The sequence below is a fragment of the Pseudorca crassidens genome, chromosome 5 (genome assembly GCF_039906515.1).
Source record: "Pseudorca crassidens isolate mPseCra1 chromosome 5, mPseCra1.hap1, whole genome shotgun sequence".
NCBI classification, from domain to species: Eukaryota; Metazoa; Chordata; class Mammalia; order Artiodactyla; family Delphinidae; genus Pseudorca; species Pseudorca crassidens.
In genome coordinates this window covers 138,178,344-138,198,941 of record NC_090300.1, presented here as the reverse complement: position 1 = coordinate 138,198,941, position 20,598 = coordinate 138,178,344, and the positions used below count along the sequence as shown (strand labels likewise).

Below are 20,598 nucleotides of genomic sequence, written 5' to 3'. Positions count from 1 at the left end.
GCTCTTTAAATTTTTTCTCAGTCCCTTTCTTTTTCTCTTCTTCTTCTGGGACCCCTATAATTCGAATGTTGGTGCATTTAATGTTGTCCCAGAGGTCTCTGAGACTGTCCTCAATTCTTTTCATTCTTTCTTCTTTATTCTGCTCTGTGGTAGTTACTTCCACTATTTTATCTTCCAGATCACTTATCCGTTCTTCTGCCTCAGTTATTCTGCTATTGATTCCTTCTATATAAATTTTAATTTCATTTATTGTGTTGTCCATCATTGTTTGTTTGCTCTTTAGTTCTTCTAGGTCTTTGTTAAACGTTTCTTGTATTTTCTCCATTCTATCTTCAAGATTTTGGATCATCTTTACCATCATTACTCTGAATTCTTTTTCAGGTAGACTGCCTATTTCCTCTTCATTTGTTTGGTCTGGTGGGTTTTTACTTTGCTCCTTCATCTGCTGTGTGTTTCTCTGCATCCTCATTTTGCTTAACTTACTGTGTTTGGGGTCTCCTTTTCCCAGGCTGCAGGTTCATAGTTCCCATTGTGTTTGGTGTCTGCCCCCAGTGGCTAAGGTTGGTTCAGTGGGTTGTGTAGGCTTCCTGGTGGAGGGGACTGGTGCCTGTGTTCTGGTGGATGAGGCTGGATCTTGTCTTTCTGGTGAGCAGGACCACATCCAGTGGTGTGTTTTGGGGTGTCTGTAGCCTTCTTATGATTTTAGGCAGCTCTCTGCTAATGGGTGGGGTTGTGTTCCTGTCTTGCTAGTTGTTTGGCATAGAGTGTCAAGCACTGTAGCTTGCTGGTTGTTGAGTGGAGCTGGGTGTTGGCGTTGAGATGGAGATCTGTGGGAGAGCTTTCGCCATTTGATATTATGTGGGTCCGAGAGGTCTCTGGTGAACCAGTGTCCTGAACTCAGCTCTCCCATCTCAGAGGCTCAGGCCTGACACCCAGACGGAGCACCTAGACCCTGTCAGCCCCACGGCTTTTTTTCTTTTCCTCTGTGCTCAGTCTAGTTCCACTTGCTCATAGAGGGCCACGTTCAGAGGCCTCCCCCCTGCACTTCAGACCAGACTTTCTCATGAGAAATGGTGACAGTGACACCTCAGCTCGAGGGCAATAGTTGTGACTCTTCTTCTCTGTCCAGTTTCATGTGCTTATAGGGGGTCGTGTGCAGAGGCTTTGTGTCTAACGCGTCAGATCACAGATTCCACGGCAGACTTCTGCACGACACCTCATTGAAGATGACAGCATGTTCTTTACCGCTATTCTACACTCCTCTCAGAAATGTCTAGTTGTATATTTTACCTATTTTTCTATTAGGGTATTTGTCTTTTTCATTCTGAGTTATAAGAGTGCTTGAGATGACAGATAGATAGATAGATAGATAGATAGATAGATAGATAGATAGATATTATAGATAGATAATCCATGTGTATTTCAGTATCTTCTTATATACAGTTAAAATCTGTTTACTCAGCTTATATCTGTCATTTGTCTTTTAATGTTCATTATATTTTGTTACACAACATTTTTTAAGAAAAATGTTTATTCAAATAATATTAACACATTCTTGATATGCAAGAGTCAAACAACACGGAAGTATAGATAACAACTGTGCTCTATCCCCTTTGCTCTCCTGCCTCAGAGGTAACTGTACCCAGGCTTAAGGGCATCCCTTAATTTCCCTTCAGATGCTCCACATACATTTAACAGTCACACAGAGTTTTTCCTCAGTTTTGCAAAATGGACCATATTGTAGGATTGCTTGTGAAAGGTTGTTTTTGGGTTTTGTTTGGTTGGTTGGTTGGTTTTGTTTTAACTTAACAGCATTTTCTAGATATCATTCCAGCTAATATAAAAAAGTCTCTTTCATAGTATAGACTCACCACTTTATTTAACTACTCTCCTTAATGAACATCTAGGTTTCTCCCAGAGGAAAAAAAAATTTTTTTCAAGTTGCTACAACTCAAAATTCTTTAAAGTTCTGTCTTTGGTGCCATGCTAAGAATTTCTCCACCTCAGTATTATAAAGAATATTTAATCTTAGTATTTTTACAGTTTTCCATATGTATGTTATAACTGGCCAACTTTAAAAATTCTCTTCTTAGGTTTGCTAGTTTTCAGTTCGTTCTTTTGGGTTCTCTAGGGTAACAATCATGTTTCTGCAAAGAATGATAATTTGATTTTTCTTTTTTGATATTTATGTCTCTCAGTCCTTTTCTTGTTTTTGTTTTTCTCCCCATTAGCTAGATCTAGAACACCTATTTTATTTTTTTTAATATTTATTTTATTTATTTGGCTGCTCCAGGTCTTAGTTGCAGCATGCAGGATCTTTGCTGCAGCATGTGGGCTCTAGTTGCCTGACCAGGGATCAAACCTGGGCCCCTTGCACTGGGAGTGTGGAGTCTTAGCCACTGGACCACCAGGGAAGCCCTTAGAACTTAAAAAGCTTGTTTCCAACTTCAATTCCCAACTAAATATTGGGGGAAGTAAAGAAAGGTGTTGAGTTAGTTTAACAGTAACTGTCAAGTTGGAGAAAAGGAAACAGTAGATTGAAAGCTTCTTTCAAAACTAATTCTTTAGGGCTTCTGTGGTGGCGCAGTGGTTGAGAGTCCGCCTGCCGATGCAGGGGACACGGGTTCGTGCCCTGGTCCGGGAAGATCCCACATGCCGCGGAGCGGCTGGGCCCGTGAGCCAGGGCCGCTGATCCTGCGCGTCCGGAGCCTGTGCTCCGCAATGGGAGAGGCCACAACAGTGAGAGGCCCGCATACCGCAAAAAAACAGAACTAAACAAACAAACAAAAACTAATTCTTTAACTCAACCAATGTGGCCACAGTGTATTTTGTGGGGTCAAACTGGGCTTGGACTGAGGAACTGGCGTATATGAGAGGGAAATTTGCTACATATAAGGGGATTCAGCAAATAAGTAAATCTATTGAGGATAATGAGAGCCAGGCTTCTCATGGAGAAGAGAGTTATATACAGAGAAAGGGGAAAGGCTAGAATAAATTCCATGATACTAGATTAGAACAGGAAGTACTGGTGTAAACTCATGGGTTTTAATACATATTATAATATATATAAATCTTGAAATAAATATGTTTGCACACTTATGTTATGTAAATATGTGGGTATGAATATATACACATATATATATTGCCTGGCTTGGCCACTGAGAGACTCAAAAGGCAACAACACCTCAGTATCAGTGAGCACACCAGTGTCTAGATCTGGGTTTCTAAATTCTCCATTGAAAGGAAACAGATCTAAAACTTCTCTCCAGGAGCTTTCCTCCCTGTGGTTATAGAGTCACAGGCTCAGAGGATGTCTAAGTCTGCTCACTCACTTTACAGATGGGCATGTTGAAACCCTAATTTTTCTATTCTTTTCTTTTGGTATTGGCTTTCTTAAAATGACAGGAGAAAAACAATCATCTAATATCAACATAGAGTATCTCACAATGGCTTTCTGAAGATGAGTGGTGGAAACTATATTTCTTTCTCTCTTTCTTACTAGGAAAACCAAGGCCTAAAGACACTCTGCCTGTATTAGGAAAAGAACTGAGCTCTCATGTTCCGACTTAGAAGGTGGAGGCCACTTGGTTGCACAGCTGAAGGCTGTGTATTATTAGCTCTTTTCATGATAAGCCAGCTTTTCTTTCTGAGTTACCAAGTAGATGCCTCCTGCAGCCGGTTGGTATAAGATTTCTACACAATAGATACCAGGTGTGTTGGCTGGCTAACCTGCCCATGGCCCCAGATTCCTGACCTGCTGGGAAAGCATTCCTCTACTTGAAAAGGCAAGACAGCTACTTACATTTTTAATGATCAGTGGGTATCTCGTTACCCGTTGCATAGGCTTCAGTATAAAACTAGAGAGTGGCATTCCCTTACAGCGAGGGTCCATGGCCAGTCTCTGCAATAAGAGATTTTTTTAAATGTACTTAAGAAGTTTGCAAAATCTGGTCAGTGACATCAGCATCGATGTTATTCAGGACTCCCCACCCATCACATCGTCTCATTTAGTTGAATGACAGCTGAGGAACCGGAGCTGGAAGAGCCGGGCTGGTTATCCCCAAGCCAGGAGGAGGCACGTTCCAGATGGAGAGTGGGAATCTACCTTGGACGTGACTCAGCTGCAGGGTTGACCCCTACTCCCCAGATCCAGTGGACCTTCCATGGGACATGCGGTTCCTTACTTCCAGAGATGAGATTCTGGCTTTACAGAGAATATTTCCTCTGGATACCTACCAAAACTTTATAACATTCCCAGGAGCAAGGAGAGTCACAAGACTATAGGGTCAGAACAAAAATCCCCCTTAAGTCCCAGAGATGCTGGAAGCGCCTGGCCGGATCTCACTATCTGTTTTGGGTGAAGCCTGCACTCGCCGGTGGGAGCCCCAGAAGGGTAGGGTTGGTGAAGCCGAGACATGAGGGTCAGGCCCCCAGTCCCAGGGGCTGTGGTTATCTCCACTCTGGACTCCCTGCCTCTTTCCTTCCACCACTTTTGTCAACTTGACTGGAGGACAAGAGTTCTTTTACCTCCAAAAGGTGACCCTGTCTACAAGTCACAGGGGTTATATGGTGACAGCTCTCAAAGGTTTAATGTCTTAGGAACAGGTTTAATGCCATGACCTGGACCCCAAGCCCTGGGACCTGTCAGTGCCTGAACCTGCTCCATCCGTGGACACCATTATTCCAGGAACACTTTGCAGCAGGCAAAGGCATGTCAAAGTCCCACAGGAATAAGGCAGGGAGAGGGGATGAGGGGAGGGGTGAGAAGGGGAGGCCCCTCCTGGGCTGGTGTCAGCATTTTCCTCAAGTTCAAGTACATCCAGTGATGAACTCATCCTGCCTGCACCCAGGGAGGATGCGGCCCTTGGCTGGAACCCCAGGTGGCCCATGGCACCTGGCAGCCCAGTATCTGCTCTCCAGTCTCCAGCCCACCCTAGGCCTACTTCATAGCAGTGTTTCTTCCCTTAGAGGCCCCACTCATTGGGTAGAAAATCAGAGCATTTAATATTGAGAAATAGGGTGAAAAAGAAAGAACAAGAACATCTGATGCTACGGCTGAGAAGAGATGGCATTTTCCCCTCCCAGTGATGACTCCACAAACTTGGTTACTCAGGGGAGTGGGAAAGGCCTGCCCCCAAAATGCAGGAGGTACAAAGATAAGCCTGTCATTAGTATGATTATTTTGCTGTCTGTTCATCAAAATGTGCCTGTTTAGCAGACGTTATTTTATTCTCTTTTTTCTTCCCCTCTGGGAGAGGTTGGGGCTGATTGCATGGGCTGGCCTGGCCAGCAGGGACCCACCCCAGCGAAGGGCAGTAGACCCAAAGCCTGGGGTCTCCAGCAGCATGGGGCCCACTTCCCCACAATGTCCCTTGGTGGGCACATGGCTCTCCAGACCCTTGTTATCCTCCAAGGCAGAGGTCCTGGCATCCCACATTCACCCCCATGGGCTTCTTAGAGCTTGAGCCCATCAAAAAGAACCAATTGGGAAAAAAACAAAGGGTCCATTGGGATTGCTGGCCATTCCCTTTGCAGGTGAAGGGCAGAGAGCAGCAAAGAACTGAGGATGCTCAGATTAAACAGAATAGGAAACCTGAGACCCACCAGCCCTCCTAGGCCTAAAATTGAGATGGAGGATTTAAACGTGTATTCAAATAACACCACTCACACCTGGCCAAGGCAGAGCTTCTAGGCCAGCACTGGTCCCTCCTCTCCAAGCCCACCCCCTTGGTCCCAGCCACTCGCCAGCAAGAGGCAGCCCCTACTGTTCAGCCGGGACCTCATCCTTGTTGGCCTTCTGTAAATGTGTGAATCAGCCCCTCACATGCCCAGCTGCTGGAAGACGGCCACTCGGCGGGGGCAGAGACTCAGCTCAGCCTGGGCTCCTTACTTTGACAAACTCCTTGAAGTCGGGGGCCTCATCTGTCTTCTGCTGGATCAAGGCAGCCCCGTTGAGCTGGCAGCTGCAGAAGCGGATGTAGGGTTGCATGTGTGGCAGCTGGGCAGTCAGGATGTCCCCGATCATCTTCACAGGCATCTTCTCCCCAGACATCTTCTTGCGAACTCTCAGCGCTCTGCACAGAAACACGAGAAGTGAGCGCCCTCTTCACGCTCTCTGACGCGTACACAGCACACTTCTAGGTGGTACAGAAATGGGATGTGTGTGAGGGGCACAAACCCAGGGCCACTAAAGCATCTATGTGGCAGACAAGGAACAGGAAAAGAAATGAGTCTAGTGCTACAAAGAGGTATCACTGGGGCATTTTTCTTTGACATGAAGTCTGTTTACTGGCTCTTCGGAAGAAAAACTTAAAATAAAAAAACACAACTTTGCTGAACAAGTCAGCATAAAAGACAATTTTTTCTTGTGGAAATATATGGAATCCTGTTTTTGAATAACTCAGACAGGATCCCTGGGTGGATGTCTCACTTTATGGTTGATCTGTCCAGGCTGGTATGGCCCCAACACTGAACCTGTTTCCGGGGCCAGTGCTACCCAAGGGAAGCTGCTGTTGCCAGGGGCCATGGAGGCTCAATTTCAGACCAAACAAAACATAATCAAGATGGTAAATCAACTGCCACAGAAAAACAATCCCATTGTGTTCACGAAAGCCAGGTATAAATGATTGTCTGAACAATCTGTGCCATTCTCTGGTTCACTGCTCCATCGCTGTGGCTAATTTGAAGTTGACTGGATTAAGAGGAGTTCTGAAGAGAGAAGCCTATTCATATGATAATGGGTCATAGACTCAAACAATTTATATCCTGGAAGCTGAGAAGGGACTAGAGGGACTGGAAAGTGTTTGTTCAGGAGTCCAGCTGCATCTGAGTGTTCAAGACCATAACAATCAGGACTGTGCATCCCACCCTTCTAACTCGTATGTCATCTCCTAACCCAGCATCTATAAGAAGGGCGTGGCACCGAGCTTTTATGCAGCAAGGATAGCAAGGTACTATAAGGGCAGGACCTCGACATATGAGGCCATGGGTGTGTTCTGCCTACCCTGGTGATTATGGATGATGGATGGCTGGATGGCTGGATGCCTGGATGGATGGATGGATGGATGGATGGATGGATGGAAGGAACAGAATGGTATGATATGGGATTTTTACATAAGGCTGGGAGGATGTTACTATGAATTCCTCTGGCTGCTTTCAAGGTCATGGGTAGGGCTATATAATTCTAAGAAGGCTCTGCAATCTTTGTATTAAAAACTTCAGATCACTTTATTTTCTTTCTCCTACATTTTTGGTTAAAGAAAAAAAAAATCTTTGGACTGGGAAACAAGCCAAGGAGAAAAACTTTAGGGACAGTGCGTTATGTGGTCCAAACAATGAGCCACTCCCCCTCAAGCAGGTGCCCTTGTGGGGAGAGGTGCTGGTCTGCGCTGGCTGCCTGGGGTGTGAGGAGTGGCAGGGTGGTACCCTCAGGATGGCCAGGTGGCCACTGCTCTTTGGGGGGTTGGTGTGGAATATCTCCCAGTGTGTAGAAATTTGCTCAAGGGTTACGTCACTACCAATCCTGGGGGATGAGAGTGCTGAATAACGATGTTACAAACTTGCTATGGACGGAAATGGGAAGAAATTCCATCATTCCATGATTTTCCAGTGAGGAGCAACACAATCTTTCTGCAAGGGAATAAGAGTGCGTTCACCTGCTCCCCTCCTTTTATTTATTTATTTTAATGATGGGGAGAGAAGAAAAAGGGAAAAGAAAAAAGATCACACGCAGATCATCCCTGTCTTGAGGAAGTTAAGCCAGTTCCTGGGTTCTGGAGGCCCACACTTGGAGACCTGAGTTGTTCAACTGCGAGACAGACCTAAAATCAGGCCCCTGCTATGGACCAGGCACCTGTTAGGTTGAACTGTGAGTCAACTTCTGGGATGTTCTACCGTACAGGCAAGGCTTTTGAGGACTGAGTTGGAGTGGGTTGAAACAGGGCACGTCACCAGGCTCAGGGGTCACATGAGTCCATTGCTGCAGCCTCAGCCCCGCCCTTGGGTGAGCTGATTTGTCATCTCATATAGAGGTCTATGGAGTCAAGGTCAGCTAATGAACACATCAGAGAGCCTGACATTTGCTGACCGAAAAAGTAGCCCTCTGAAGTTCTCAGATCAAGGGGATGGTCAAGAGAGCTGGCCTTTATGAAGGTGTCCTATGTGTCAAACAATTTTTTTTAACCTATATGACTTCTTATCCCTATTGACAGTTGGGGAAACAGAGGCATGCAGAAATCGAGTGACTTGACCAGAGTCACACAGCTCATGGGTGGCAGGAAGCCCTGGTCTCCAGAGCCCACAGTCTGCAAGAACCGCATGTGAGAACAAGCACCGTGCCCAGCCCCGCCTCCCCTCAAGCTGCTCGGGGCTCCTGGCCTGTCCTCACTCCAGAAGCAGCTCCTGCCATCCCACCAAGGGGGGCTTCCACGGCCCCTCTGCTCTTCCCTTCCCTTCTGTCCTTCCTCTTCATTTCCTCGAGCCTCTCCCTCCTTTCCTCCCACCCTGCCCACTCCCACCCAAAGCCCCTTCTTTCCTTCTCCCCACCCTGTCTTTACCCCACAAGGTATCTTTTTCACTTTTTATTTTTCTTTGTTTTTCTGCCTAAAATAAAATCATGGCTATTCTTCTTAAGTTAAAAAGAAAACTGAATACTTAATATTTAATAAAAACTTTTTTGGAGGGGGAGAAGTTCTTTCATTTATTTATTTTTCAAGCAAGGAGGCAGGAAAGGATCTTGATTAAAAAAACAGCTGCAGTACCTGGCTCTACACACCCTATCTCACTTCTGCGTCCCTACTGCTATCACTTCTAACAGCCACCCCTAGGGGCCTGCGCCTAGCTCTTAACTTTAAAATGTTCTAGATTCTTCTCCCCTACTCTGCTCATTGAAGACAAACTTCTCAGCTCTCTGCTCACAGGTAAGACGGTCAACCATCCATTTTCACCCCCAACCAGAGGCGGCATTAGTAGGAAGTCTGTGTGCCCCAGGTAGATCCCTTTTATGATCATTTTATTTGTTTCTTATTTATCTGTTTGATAAATCCTACGTCCCCCCTCTAAGTACAAGGAGTCGCTGGCCCTTGTATCAGGAGTGAGAGATACGTGGCTGCCCACTGCGGCCTTCCAGGGAGAGCTGCCTTAAGTTCTCTTCATCTTCTTCCATCCTGCCAGGAGTCCTAAATCTTCCCATCATTGGGATTAGTCCTTTGCACAAAGAAATTAAGTCTATGCAGCAAAAGTGTATAATCTACAATATGGGCGCTCACCATAAAATTCTTTCAATTTTTTCTGGTATGTTTGAAAATGTTCTTAATAAGATTTTGAAAAGGAAAAAAAAAAAGAAAAGAAAGGAAGAAAGAAATCAGGTCCCCGGAAAGCTCCTGCTAAATACAAGTATTTTATCTGGAAAATGAAAAGATCAGCCCAACTAACCAATCAGGTCATCAGAGGAAGGCGCAGAGCATACCTGTGACGGGAGAGGGGGTGTCTGTGCCCGCTGGTGCCATGATTGACAGGACGCCAGCTGTACACCTGATCTCCTTGCTCCCTGGGATAACCCTGCATGCTAGACAGGGCAGGCGCCCTGACTGCAATTTTACAAGCTCTAAAACAAAGGGGTGGGGAGTTATCTGCCCGAGGTAACTGCCCAAAACGAGTTAGAAGGCACTGGAGCGCAGATGAAAACTTGAGACGTCTGCCTCCTGGTCTCACCTTCTTTCCATCGAGGGCAGGACAGTGTGGAACCCCTAGTGGGACCCTGGGCGTTGTCCACTGAGCAGCCCAGGGCACCCTGATCGCCTTCTGTGTGACTTTGGACAAGTCACTCAACCTCTCTGAGCCTCGTTTCCGCGGTTGCAAGAGCGTTCTCAACTCCTACCTCTGGGGCTGTGGAGCCCATCAGAGCTAATGGGAGGAAGGAGCACGCAGGCCTGGCCCTGACAGAGCTCAGGAAAGGGGCTTCTGCTTTCCTGACAGGAGCAGGACGGAGGGTTAAAAGTACAGAGACAACAGAAAGGCATGGGGAGCGCCGATGCTGGGAGGGCTGGGGAGGGGTGTCACTCGGGAACATCAGACCCATTTCCCGCCTCCCCACCCCCATGCAGCCGCCCAAGGAAAGAGGTGTTAACTTGTAGGTATATGTTCAACAGAAAACCTCTTCATCTATTTCAAAACAACCTGTCTCCAACACTTGAGGTTTAGTACTTGTAGGTTCAGGGGTTAACTAGCCCACCTGCCTCAAGTGACAAGGCAGCCTCTCTCCAAGGCAAGAGTGGGTGCTCAGCCCACCCTGGGGCCCAAGCCCAGCACTTAGGAGGGACCAGGCAATCGCTGTCTAAATGCTCCCTAAGGAGAACCGTACATGGTAGATACTATTATCACCCCCATTTTACAGATGAGGACACTGAGGCCCAGGGAGCATAGGCGACTTGCTCAAAGCAGGTAGGCAACAGCAGGGTGTGAGCCCAAGAGTCTGACCCAGACCTACGCTAGAAACCTCTACAATATGCTTCTCAAGGGGGGTAATGGAAATACTTTCTCCAAGCCACCCCCATGCCGTCATCTTTGATTAACGTCTTCTAGAACATAGAGACAGAAGACGTTATAGTTTTTCTTCACATCCACCTCTCTGTCCATCCCTTCATCGACTCCCAAACACACTCAGGAAAGTGGGGACCTGAAATCCCTTTATAAAATCCCAGGGACCACATTCAGGGAATAGCTGCTTCCCGATTATATGAACCTAGAGAGCTGGAATGGACACCAGTTCCCAGGGCCTGTGCTTCCTCCTGGCCCCCAGGATCACCTCAGACTTCATCTGTTTTCTAGCAAATGATGTTATACCGAGGGCCTGGTGGACACAGATTTGGAAGTTCTTTTAAGAACTGGAAAGGACTTTTGTGATGATGTAATCCAATCCCTTCCTTTTACCGGTGGGGAAACTGAGGAAGGGCAGCAACTTGGGCTCCAAACCCAGGTCTCCAGACTCCTGGCCCAGTGTTTCTCCCTGGCCCTGCAGCTGCCTCTGAGAATTAAAACAGGAATAAATAAAATAGCAACCGCTCCAGGCCAGCTCCTCAGAGGCCTATGCTGAGAACTGCCGCTGACCGTGGCCATGCGCGGTCCCACCGTTTCCCATCTTCAGGAGCCAAGAGAGTCTCAAGAGACCAACATTCCCCCAATGGAACCAGGGTCTGAGGCATGGGGGGCTGCCCCCCGCCTGGATGGAGCTGGCCAGCGATTAGGAGCCAGAATTGGCCCAGCTCTGTTCATTCTAGAACCACGGTAAAAGCAGGAACCGGGATGCCTGAGCAATCCGTTCTCCCCCGTGAAAAATTGGGGGTGTGTTTCCAGAAAGCACCAGGGCAAGAAAGAGCGATGGTTCTCGTGAGTGGAAATGAGGAAGAGAGGCAGAAAGAAACACAGGGCGGCATGCACGGAGGGGACACACGGACGAAGCCCCGTGGCAGGGCCGGTGCGCGAGGGCTAAGGCGGGCTGGGGTAGAGAAGAGGCTTACTTCAGCAGTTTGATATTACACATAATCAGGTCCTTCCAGTTAACAAAAATCATAGCACCCTCTTTCTCTGTCAGCAGCTCAGACTCCATCAGGGGTTTCTGAAAGATCTACAGATGCAGAAAACGAAGCAGTACAGAAAGCAAACAGTTAGCTTAAAACTCAAACGCACGCACACACCGGCCTGTTCAGAGCCACGGGAAGGACCGAGGCATCTGCAGCTTTGGCTGGGAGGCCCAGAAGCTGCAGAGTTTCTGAAGCAGGTGGCCCTCCCTCTGCCGGGGGCTATGGGGGGGGGTGGGTTCCCATCAGGTCCACACTGTTTTACAAGGAGGCCCACTAAACCCTGGAGGACAGGCCTTAACTCCGCCAGGACTCAGCCGGGGGTCTGGACAAAGGCACTCAAGCCCTCACCTGCCACGGTGAGGAATTGGGCACAGGGGGGAAGTGGAGGGCCGAGAGATGCATGGGGTGGGGGGCACTCCCGCATTCCTGCTCCCAGCATCGGCTGCACAGACAAGCCTCAGGAAGCCCAGGGGAGCAGCCCTGGCAGCCGGGCCCCCAACCAGCAGCCTGGGGACAGGATGGACTCCTCTGCTCTGCCCGCAGCCTGGGCTGGGCCTGGGACGGAGCCAGTGAGTGAAGGCCTGGTACCAGGTGGGCGCTGCCCCCCTCCGGGGCTCCAGGAAATTGAGGAGCGTCACCAAGCTCCGCGTGGGTGGGCAACTCACAGCAGACCACAGGTCTTGACTGAGCCCCACGTGGTGAGCCCCTGCCTAGAAAGAGGTCATAGCTGCCATTGCAGGCAGGCCACTCGCTGGAAGGTACCTTAGGGACCGGGGCAGGCTGAGGCTGATCCCTGGGAGCCCAGAGCACTTCATGAGTCTTTAAGCCGATGTTGAACCTGGCATATACCAGGCCACTGCACGACGTACCGTATCTAAGAGGGTGACATTCACAGCCTAGACATCCAAGACTGTATACTTAGTGACAGTCACATGTCTTGAGAAAGGGACACCTCTTCATACCGATGCTCCCTAAGCATGAATGATGGCCTTGGGGGCCATCAACTCATCCTGCATCCTGTACTCATCAACACTGGGTAACCGAGCAATGCCTTTCGGGGTCGTTAAGACTATCAGAGGAGATGGTTTCACAATAGTTGGGGTACAGGGGTTCCCAAACGATGATGGTACTTTTCAAACTGTAGGGTGACCCCGACGTCCAGCTCTGCAAACCCCTGTCTCCTAATATGGCAACCTCCCATGAGTATGGACCAAAGGCTTCCTGAAAAGCAGAACTTCCCAACTCTGCACCTCCCCATCCTCTGGACTAGGCAGACAAGGCCCTTCAACAGCTCCCTGGGAGGAGAGCCAAAATGAGACATCGTCCAGGACGGGGGAGGGAGGGTACGCACGGGGTGCCGGGAGGAAACATCTTCATTCTCTGCAACAGATTTTTCTGGTGGGTAATATGTAGCATGAGGAATAACCAAGATATCAGCAGATGACTGCCATCTTTCAGATGTCACTGCTGAGGGCCAGGGAGATGATGCTCTATGGCATCAATTAGCTGGTGGCTGAGCTGCAAGTTCTCTGAGCCGAGCTCAGACTCCCACCTCACAGCCCGTGTGTCCCCTCTCATGCACTCCTCACAGGCTCATCTATCCCTGGCTTGAAGGGTCTCTGCCCCTCTGTGGGTAGGACTCACAGATGAGAATTGAGTCCGTGGCCACGGATGAGAATTAAGCATCTTCTCTTGGGTAAGACTCTCCTCTGTGATGTACCGTCCTGATGCTCCCGTACCTCAGAAAGCTTCTCACACTGGGAATCAGGACCCAGCCCTCCTTGACAGAGTCGCTGCCTTCCCCACCCTCTGCCAGTGCCCCCCACCCTGCCCCAGCACCCCCAGCTGCCCTTACCTCCGTGACCAGCTGCAGGTCATTCACATAGTTCTCCTCCGTGACAATGAGCTCGTGGATGTAGCCCTGTCGCTTTCTCTCAGTTGGGGTCAACATATCCAAGAGGTGTAAGTCTGAACACCCTGCAAAACACAACCATGGGGACAATTTAGTCCAGGTCTGGGGAAGCCTGTACAGCTTCATGGGGAAGATCCCCAGGGTCCTCGTGGCCTCGTGGTCTCACTCCAGTTAGACAGTGTTGTCCCCTAAAAAAATATGTTCAAGCCCTATCCCTGGTAACTCTGAAGGGGACTTGTTTGGAAATAGGGTCTCTGCAGATGCAATCTAATTAAGACAAGGTCATATTCAATTAGGGCGGGCCCTAGTCCAATATGACTGGCATGCTTATAAGAAGACTACACAGAGACAGACAGAAGGAACGCCACATGACGACAGAGGCAGAGCCTACAGTGACGTGTCTACAAGCCAAGGAATGCCAGGGATTGCTGGCAGCAACAGAAGCTAAGGGAAAGGCATGCAATAAATTCTCCCCTGAAGCCCGCAAAGGAACATGGCCCGGCCCAAACCTTGATTTTGGACGTCTCACCTCCAGAACTACGAGAAAACAAATTTCTGTTGTTTTAAGCCCACCCAGTTTGCGGTCATTTGTTACCGCAGCCTCAGGAAGCTGTTACAGGCCTCACACTCCTGCTTCAGCAAAACCACTAAAAGAGTGTCAAGAGAGAAGACTTAGTGGGGACTTCCCTGGCAGTCCAGTGGTTAAGACTCCGTGCTCCCAATGCAGGGGGCACGGGTTCGATCCCTGGTCGGGGAACAAAGATCCCACATGCCACATGGGGCGGCCTAAAAACAAACCAAAACAAACAAACAAACAAACTAAACAGAGTAGACTTAGTAACAACTGGCTGACATTTCCTGAGGGCTCTCACCATGCCAGGTGCTCTACCAGGAGCTGAACACTGACAGTTGTGTTTAATGCTTACATAGACACTAAAATCATCCCCATTGTACAGACAGGGAAACTGAGGGTCAGAGAGGTTGCCTCACCCAAGCTCTCTCAGCTGGGTGGTGGAGAAGCTGAGATGGGAACCTGACACTTTGACCCCAGAGACTGGGCTCTACCCCAGATCACTGCTGTTAGATCCGAGCTACAGGAGGGCACATGGTTATCCTGAGGTTGGTTTTTGGAGGATGAAATGGCGGTGCTGAGGCTCCTGATGGGCCCGGGGATAGGGCAGAGGTGGGGCACATCCAGACGCTGCTGGGCAAACTCTCCTGGACCAGGCTGCTGTCCTGCACTCACGGGAGCTGAGCAGTGAACCTACAGGCGGACAGGGAATTCCTCCAGGTGCAGATGGCCGGACACAGCTTTGGCTGCAGGTCCACGAGGAGTAGGCTCTGCTGACGTGGGGTGGGGCAGGCACAGCAGGTGGCGCCCGCCCTGGCCTCTGCTCACTCAGCCAGTTACTTGGGGTTGGTCTGCTTTGGATGCTCTCGGGTTTTGGGCAGAGGCTGTCCCCTGCCCCAGGCACACTGGAATGAGGGGCGGGGAAGCTCGCAGCTCTAGGGAGTACCCCTCCTGCAGGTCTGGACCTACCTCTTCCAGGTCAGTGGTCCCCTCAGCCCTGTCCTTTTTATCAGGGGTTCTTTGTTTAATCACCAAAACCAGATTTGTAAAGAAGACTGGGAGGTGTCTTGGATGTAGGTGGGGGTGAGGCGCTGAGTCCCATTCACTTGCTTTCCGCATCCCTTCTTCTCCCCACAAGGGGGTGCTGTGGAGCACAGTGCGGAACCCCCTGCTGGACACCAGTGGTTCTCAAAGTCGGGTCCCTAGATGGGCAGCATCAGCAGCACCTGGGAGCTTATTAGAAATGCAGATGCTCAGGCCCCTGCTGACTAGACTGTGGAGTCAGGGCCTGGAATCTGATATAATAAGCTATCCAGGGGGCTTCCCTGCTGGCGCAGTGGTCGAGAATCTGCCTGCCAATGCAGGGGAAATGGGTTCGAGCCCTGGTCTGGGAAGATCCCACGTGCCGCGGAGCAACTGGGCCCGTGAGCCACAACTACTGAGCCTGCGCATCTGGAGCCTGTGCTCCGCAACAAGAGAGGCCGTGATAGTGAGAGGCCCGCGCACCGTGATGAAGAGTGGCCCCCGCTTGCCACAACTAGAGAAAGCCCTCGCACAGAAACGAAGACCCAACACAGCAAAATAAATTAATTAATTAAAAAAAAAAAAGAAACAAGCTATCCAGGTAACTTTTTAGGTACACTCAAATCTGAGAAGACTGCTCTGAACTATCAGGGGTTCCTCAGAGTTTCCATCTTCCCCCGAGGGAGCTTCTAGGCTCGTGACTGATCTAGTCTATATGCTGGAAGCTTCTGCAAATAGAACGATCCCTCTGGGGCGAATGATATCATAGACTTCTTGGTAAATGCTTCACTAGGCCCAAGATTAACTCTGAGCTGGCGCTTCCAGCCTTCAGTTGTCCCCTCCCCTGGCCAAATGCCCTCTCTAGAATGCTGGAGCTTCTCTTCCTGGGACAGGATAATCCCAGGATGGGCAGATGGATGCCAGGAAAGCATCAAGGCTTTCATGTTAACACCCTCCACGCCCTTCCATCCGAGACCTCATTCAAAGCCATGGCAGTGCGGCTAAACTACAATTCCACAGGGCCACGGGCTGAGTATGAGCCTTCGCGTAGGTCTGCAGATGTTTCTGGGACTCGGGCCCTCTGTTCAGCCACCAGCTTGGTCTAGCTGTCCTTCCTGCCTCGGTGCATTGACTGTGTTTTATTAAAACAATTGCATCAACAATGAATTCTCAGGGAGGAAGCAAGTCATGACTGCTCATCTGGGGGGCTCAGCCAACCTCTGCCAAGGTGACGCGTGAGCCCCGGCTTACCGGAAGCTGAGTGATGTCACCAGTTTCTTTAGCTTTCTTTAGGAAAGCCACCCAGGAAACACTCTTGAATTTGGGAGGAAAATATCTCATTCCTGCCTTATTCTTACCAAACTTTCCTGTTAGTGAGTCCAAGGGCCCAGGGGTAAGTCCATTTCTTGTTAAAGGGTAGAATACAGCCCTTGCATTACAGACTTGTATGAACTCAGGGAAGCAGAGTCTCCCCTGCAATTTTCAGGACATTCCTTTCTTCAGGGATATGAGTACTGGTACAGACCAGCAGCTCTAAAACTCAGTTCCCACACACTGTGCAGTGACGTTTGCAGGGACACAAACATCGGGCTAGTAGTGGACACTGGTTGGAACAGTCTTCCAAACGTCCCCGTAGGTCACAATTCCTCTTGCAGAATCTGGTGGATGCTATGAACTCTTACCTCAGAAAACATATGCATACAAAGCACACAATATACACATTCTGCACACAATTTTAAAGGATTTGCAGACCCTCTTGAAGCTTGCTCATGGATCTCATTCCTTCATTCCTTTGACAAATATTTACTGATATCCTACTGTGCTGGGTGCTGGGAATTCATGATGGAAGAGGAGAAACGCCTGACCCCCAGAGCATAGCGCTAAGAACCCTGGGGTCGTCAGCTGGGGGTGATGCCGCCCCCCCCCGCAACAGTACTGAAGGCAGTACTGCCCCCCCACAGGCTGAAGACGGTACTGCCTGCCCACAGGCTGAAGACGGTACTGCCCCTCCTACAGGCTGAAGACGGTACTGCCCGCCCACAGGCTGAAGATGGTGCTGCCCCCCTACAGGCTGAAGATGCTGCTGCCCCTCCCCCAGGCTGAAGACGGTACTGCCCCTCCCCCAGGCTGAAGACGGTACTGCCCCACCTACAGGCTGAAGACGGTACTGCCCCCCCTACAGGCTGAAGATGGTACTGCCCCCCCCAGGCTGAAGACGGTACTGCCCCTCCCCCAGGCTGAAGACAGTACTGCCCCACCTACAGGCTGAAGACGGTACTGCCCCACCTACAGGCTGAAGACAGACTGAGGGTGGTATTGCTCCCCACCAGGCTGAGGGTTGCACTGCAACCACCACTCAACTCCAGGCTGAGAATGAATTCTTGGTTGTCATAATGACTGGAGGTGGCTGCTGGAATTTGGGGGGCTGAACCAGGGCTGCTAGATGACCTGCAATATACAGGACAGAGAATGGCCCACCTCCAGTGCCAATAGCACCCCACTGAGAAACGGTGACATTCCTAGAAACTGATAACTCTGCAGCAAGGATGGTGCACGTGACCAGAGACACACAGAACGACTGAGGAACCGGACACAAGGACCTGTGAGGAAAGATGACAGGAACTGGCTTGCTTTGGATTTCAGAAGTTCATTCTTCTGAGTCTTCAAGTTTCCCACAGTGTGGTTTTGAAGAAGCTCAGAGCCAGAGCAACAGCAGAAGGTCCAGGGTGGATTTTGGGCCACTGGTCTAAGAATCCCAGGTGCTGAGGCCAGTCCAGGGTGAACTGACCGTCTCCTGCTCATGGAGGTGGGGGACATGAGAAGGCTGCATGGCTTCCTACTCCCGGCAGCTCCAGCCTTCGGTCAATCCACCCAGCAGGCTGAGAAATATGGGGGGCCAGTGCTGTGTGACTCTAGGCTACTTGCCCCAACAAATCCCACCCTGTGCTGGCCCCCCAACCAGCCTGCCTGGAGACAGAGTGATGGTCCAGATGGCCTCTCCAGGACCCAGAACCCAATGAACAGCAAAGATTTTGTGGGGAGATTCGTCTCAGCATTATGTGCCAACAATGTTGGCTTGGAAGAGTCTTTTCAGCTACTGAACTGACCCACAGGATGCTGTTTTAAAAATTCTTGCTGATGAATGCCAGACCAAGAGAACCATTAAAGACTTGAAATAGGTACTTTGAACTCAAAAATATCCTTCCTTTGAAAATTTAATATTTAGAAAAACAAAAGAGTTTAGAAACTCCATTATTCAGAGCAGGGTAAGTGGAAAAGACATTTCAAATAGAGAGTTTTCTTTAGGGGTGGAGGGATGTGGTCCTTCTCTCCTCTGGGAACCAGTATAAACATGCTTTGCTGGCTTCCTTTCCCAGTGAAAAACGAGAGGGCAAAGCACAGCAAATAAATTTCGTGGCCATCTCGGCATGATGGAGGGATTCTTATAACTAACTATAATCCACTCGCAGCTGAAATAATATTGCAAATGACTCCAGGCAGTCAGAAATGATCCCCAATTACAACCCATGTAAAATTCCTAATCTGTGTGCTGTCCCTTATAATTTCGTATAGTTAAACACATTTACAGAACAGAGAGAGCCGTAATGCCCCTCTGAAAGGATTTGAGTCTGGGGCACTGCAGAAAAGTATCTTACCCCCAAAGATCATCTTGTCCCCTCGGTGGGACATTGCTCATAGGAACAGCATAATCTAAATAAATCGCTTTTTCACAAAAGTAATGCACGAACACATGCTTATTGTAAACAGTTCCAAAGACACGAAGTGTCGAGATGTAGGGTAAAAAGCCCCCTCTCCCTACCCCAATCATTCTACTTCCTTTCCCAGCGGGGACCATAATTTTTAAAACAAAACCAGGCCCCACAGCAAGCTGGCCACAGAGCAAAGCAAATAAACAGGCTTCATTCCTCTTATGAAAGGGCCAAAATATACAATGAGATGGTCAATAAATACGCATTGCATTCCCCCTGAAGTCCAAGAGACACAGAAATAAGCAAGGTAATGTCCTTGTCCTCAAGGAAACTCAGCCCTGGGGGGTGACTGGACATGAAAATTAAATTTAAAATAGCAAGCAACAAAGAATGGTCCTGCGGGCTGTGCCAACGGTGGAGAATGCAGCAACTCAGAAAATGAGATGCTCTCCATCCTGATGGAGGAAGGTTGTACAAGGACCTGGTCCTCCTTGCGCCAGGCTTCTATACGGCCAGGGAGGATGGGGCCATTATGTTGGGGACGTGTGGGCCAGCATGCCAGGTAAACACAGAGATGCTATGGAAGGTAAGTGTAGACAGTAGATAAGGTGGGAAGTAGGTTACAGAGGCCATGATGCCAGAGGGACAGGGGAGAAGCAATATGGAAGCTTGGGCTATGGTTTTTCATCTTTAAGGGAAAGGATCTACCAGTGTCTGTGGGGACATTCGGTCCAAATCCTCTGGCTAAATGGCCCTGGGTCAGCACGATCCATATTAACTGGGATCCTGGAGCTCCCGTCTACACAGAAGGCTTCTCCAGGGTTGGCCTGAATGTAGGAAATGGGAGCGTCATGGCCCTGGTGTCTCCTGCCAGGTGGGCGCACTTCCCTCAAGGCCACACTAGATTCTCCTGGGAAAATGAATCTAATCGTGTTGCCCTTATTGCCCACAATGGATGTGACCACAAGAAGGTTCTGTGGTCAGAGCACTTCGTCCTTGCCCTGCAGCCGATGTCTAAGCCCCCTCTTCTCTAAGCTGTGGCCCGCTATGGCCGCAACTGTGCTTGATGCTGGGATTCACTGATGAAGGAGCAGGACAGGCTGTTGTCCTGCAGGAGCTTCAGTCTGCTGGAGGCTGGGGCATCCCATCCACACTCTGGTCCTTGCTGATTCACAGGTACCTCACAGAGGACACCATACACCCTGTCATCCATCCCTGAGACCTCAGAGGTGCAAATCCTTAAGACTGGATTTTTTTGTTGTTGTTTTTTGCGGTACGCGGGCCTCTCACTGTTGTGGCCTCTCCCGTTGCGGAGCACAGGCTCCGGACGCGCAGGCTCAGCAGCCACGGCTCACGGGCCCAGCCGCTCCGTGGCATGTGGGATCTTCCCCGACCGGGGCACGAACCCGTGTCCCCTGCATCGGCAGGTGGACTCTCAACCACGGCGCCACCAGGGAAGCCCAAGACTGGATTTTGATGGGGGTCTAGAAATGCCAAGTGGGCACGGAGGCCTGTGGTGAGAGGTGGGGGAAATGCTACCGGATGGCACCAAAGAGCCCCTGAGCTATGTCCAGCTGAGCCCAGGCATCCCTCTGCAGCCTGTCCGGGGACTCATCAGGGCCTTCTGCTCAGCTGCACTCAGTCACAACCCGGAAGTTTAAAAGCGCCAATGTGGTTTCCAGATAAGCTTAATTGTCTCCCAAGAAGGAGAATCCAGCTACATGGGCTGCTGGGCAATTTAATGACTGTTGAGAAGTGGCGAAAATCAAATTACTCTCAGGGATAAATCATCTCTTAATTTTG

At 49.6% G+C, this 20,598-nt stretch overlaps 1 protein-coding gene across 1 annotated transcript in view; it reads right to left on the bottom strand.

Moving 5' to 3' along the window:
• The window catches only part of ITSN1 (intersectin 1), a 232,299-nt gene that overhangs the window by 19,717 nt on the left and 191,984 nt on the right, over nucleotides 1-20,598 (bottom strand). The window contains exons 29-32 of the mRNA XM_067739398.1: nucleotides 13,435-13,556; nucleotides 11,517-11,623; nucleotides 5,891-6,074; nucleotides 3,803-3,901 (exon numbers count right to left, since the gene is read on the bottom strand). Coding sequence (XP_067595499.1) covers nucleotides 3,803-3,901; nucleotides 5,891-6,074; nucleotides 11,517-11,623; nucleotides 13,435-13,556 — 512 coding nt within the window. The remainder of the gene's footprint in view (nucleotides 1-3,802; nucleotides 3,902-5,890; nucleotides 6,075-11,516; nucleotides 11,624-13,434; nucleotides 13,557-20,598) is intronic.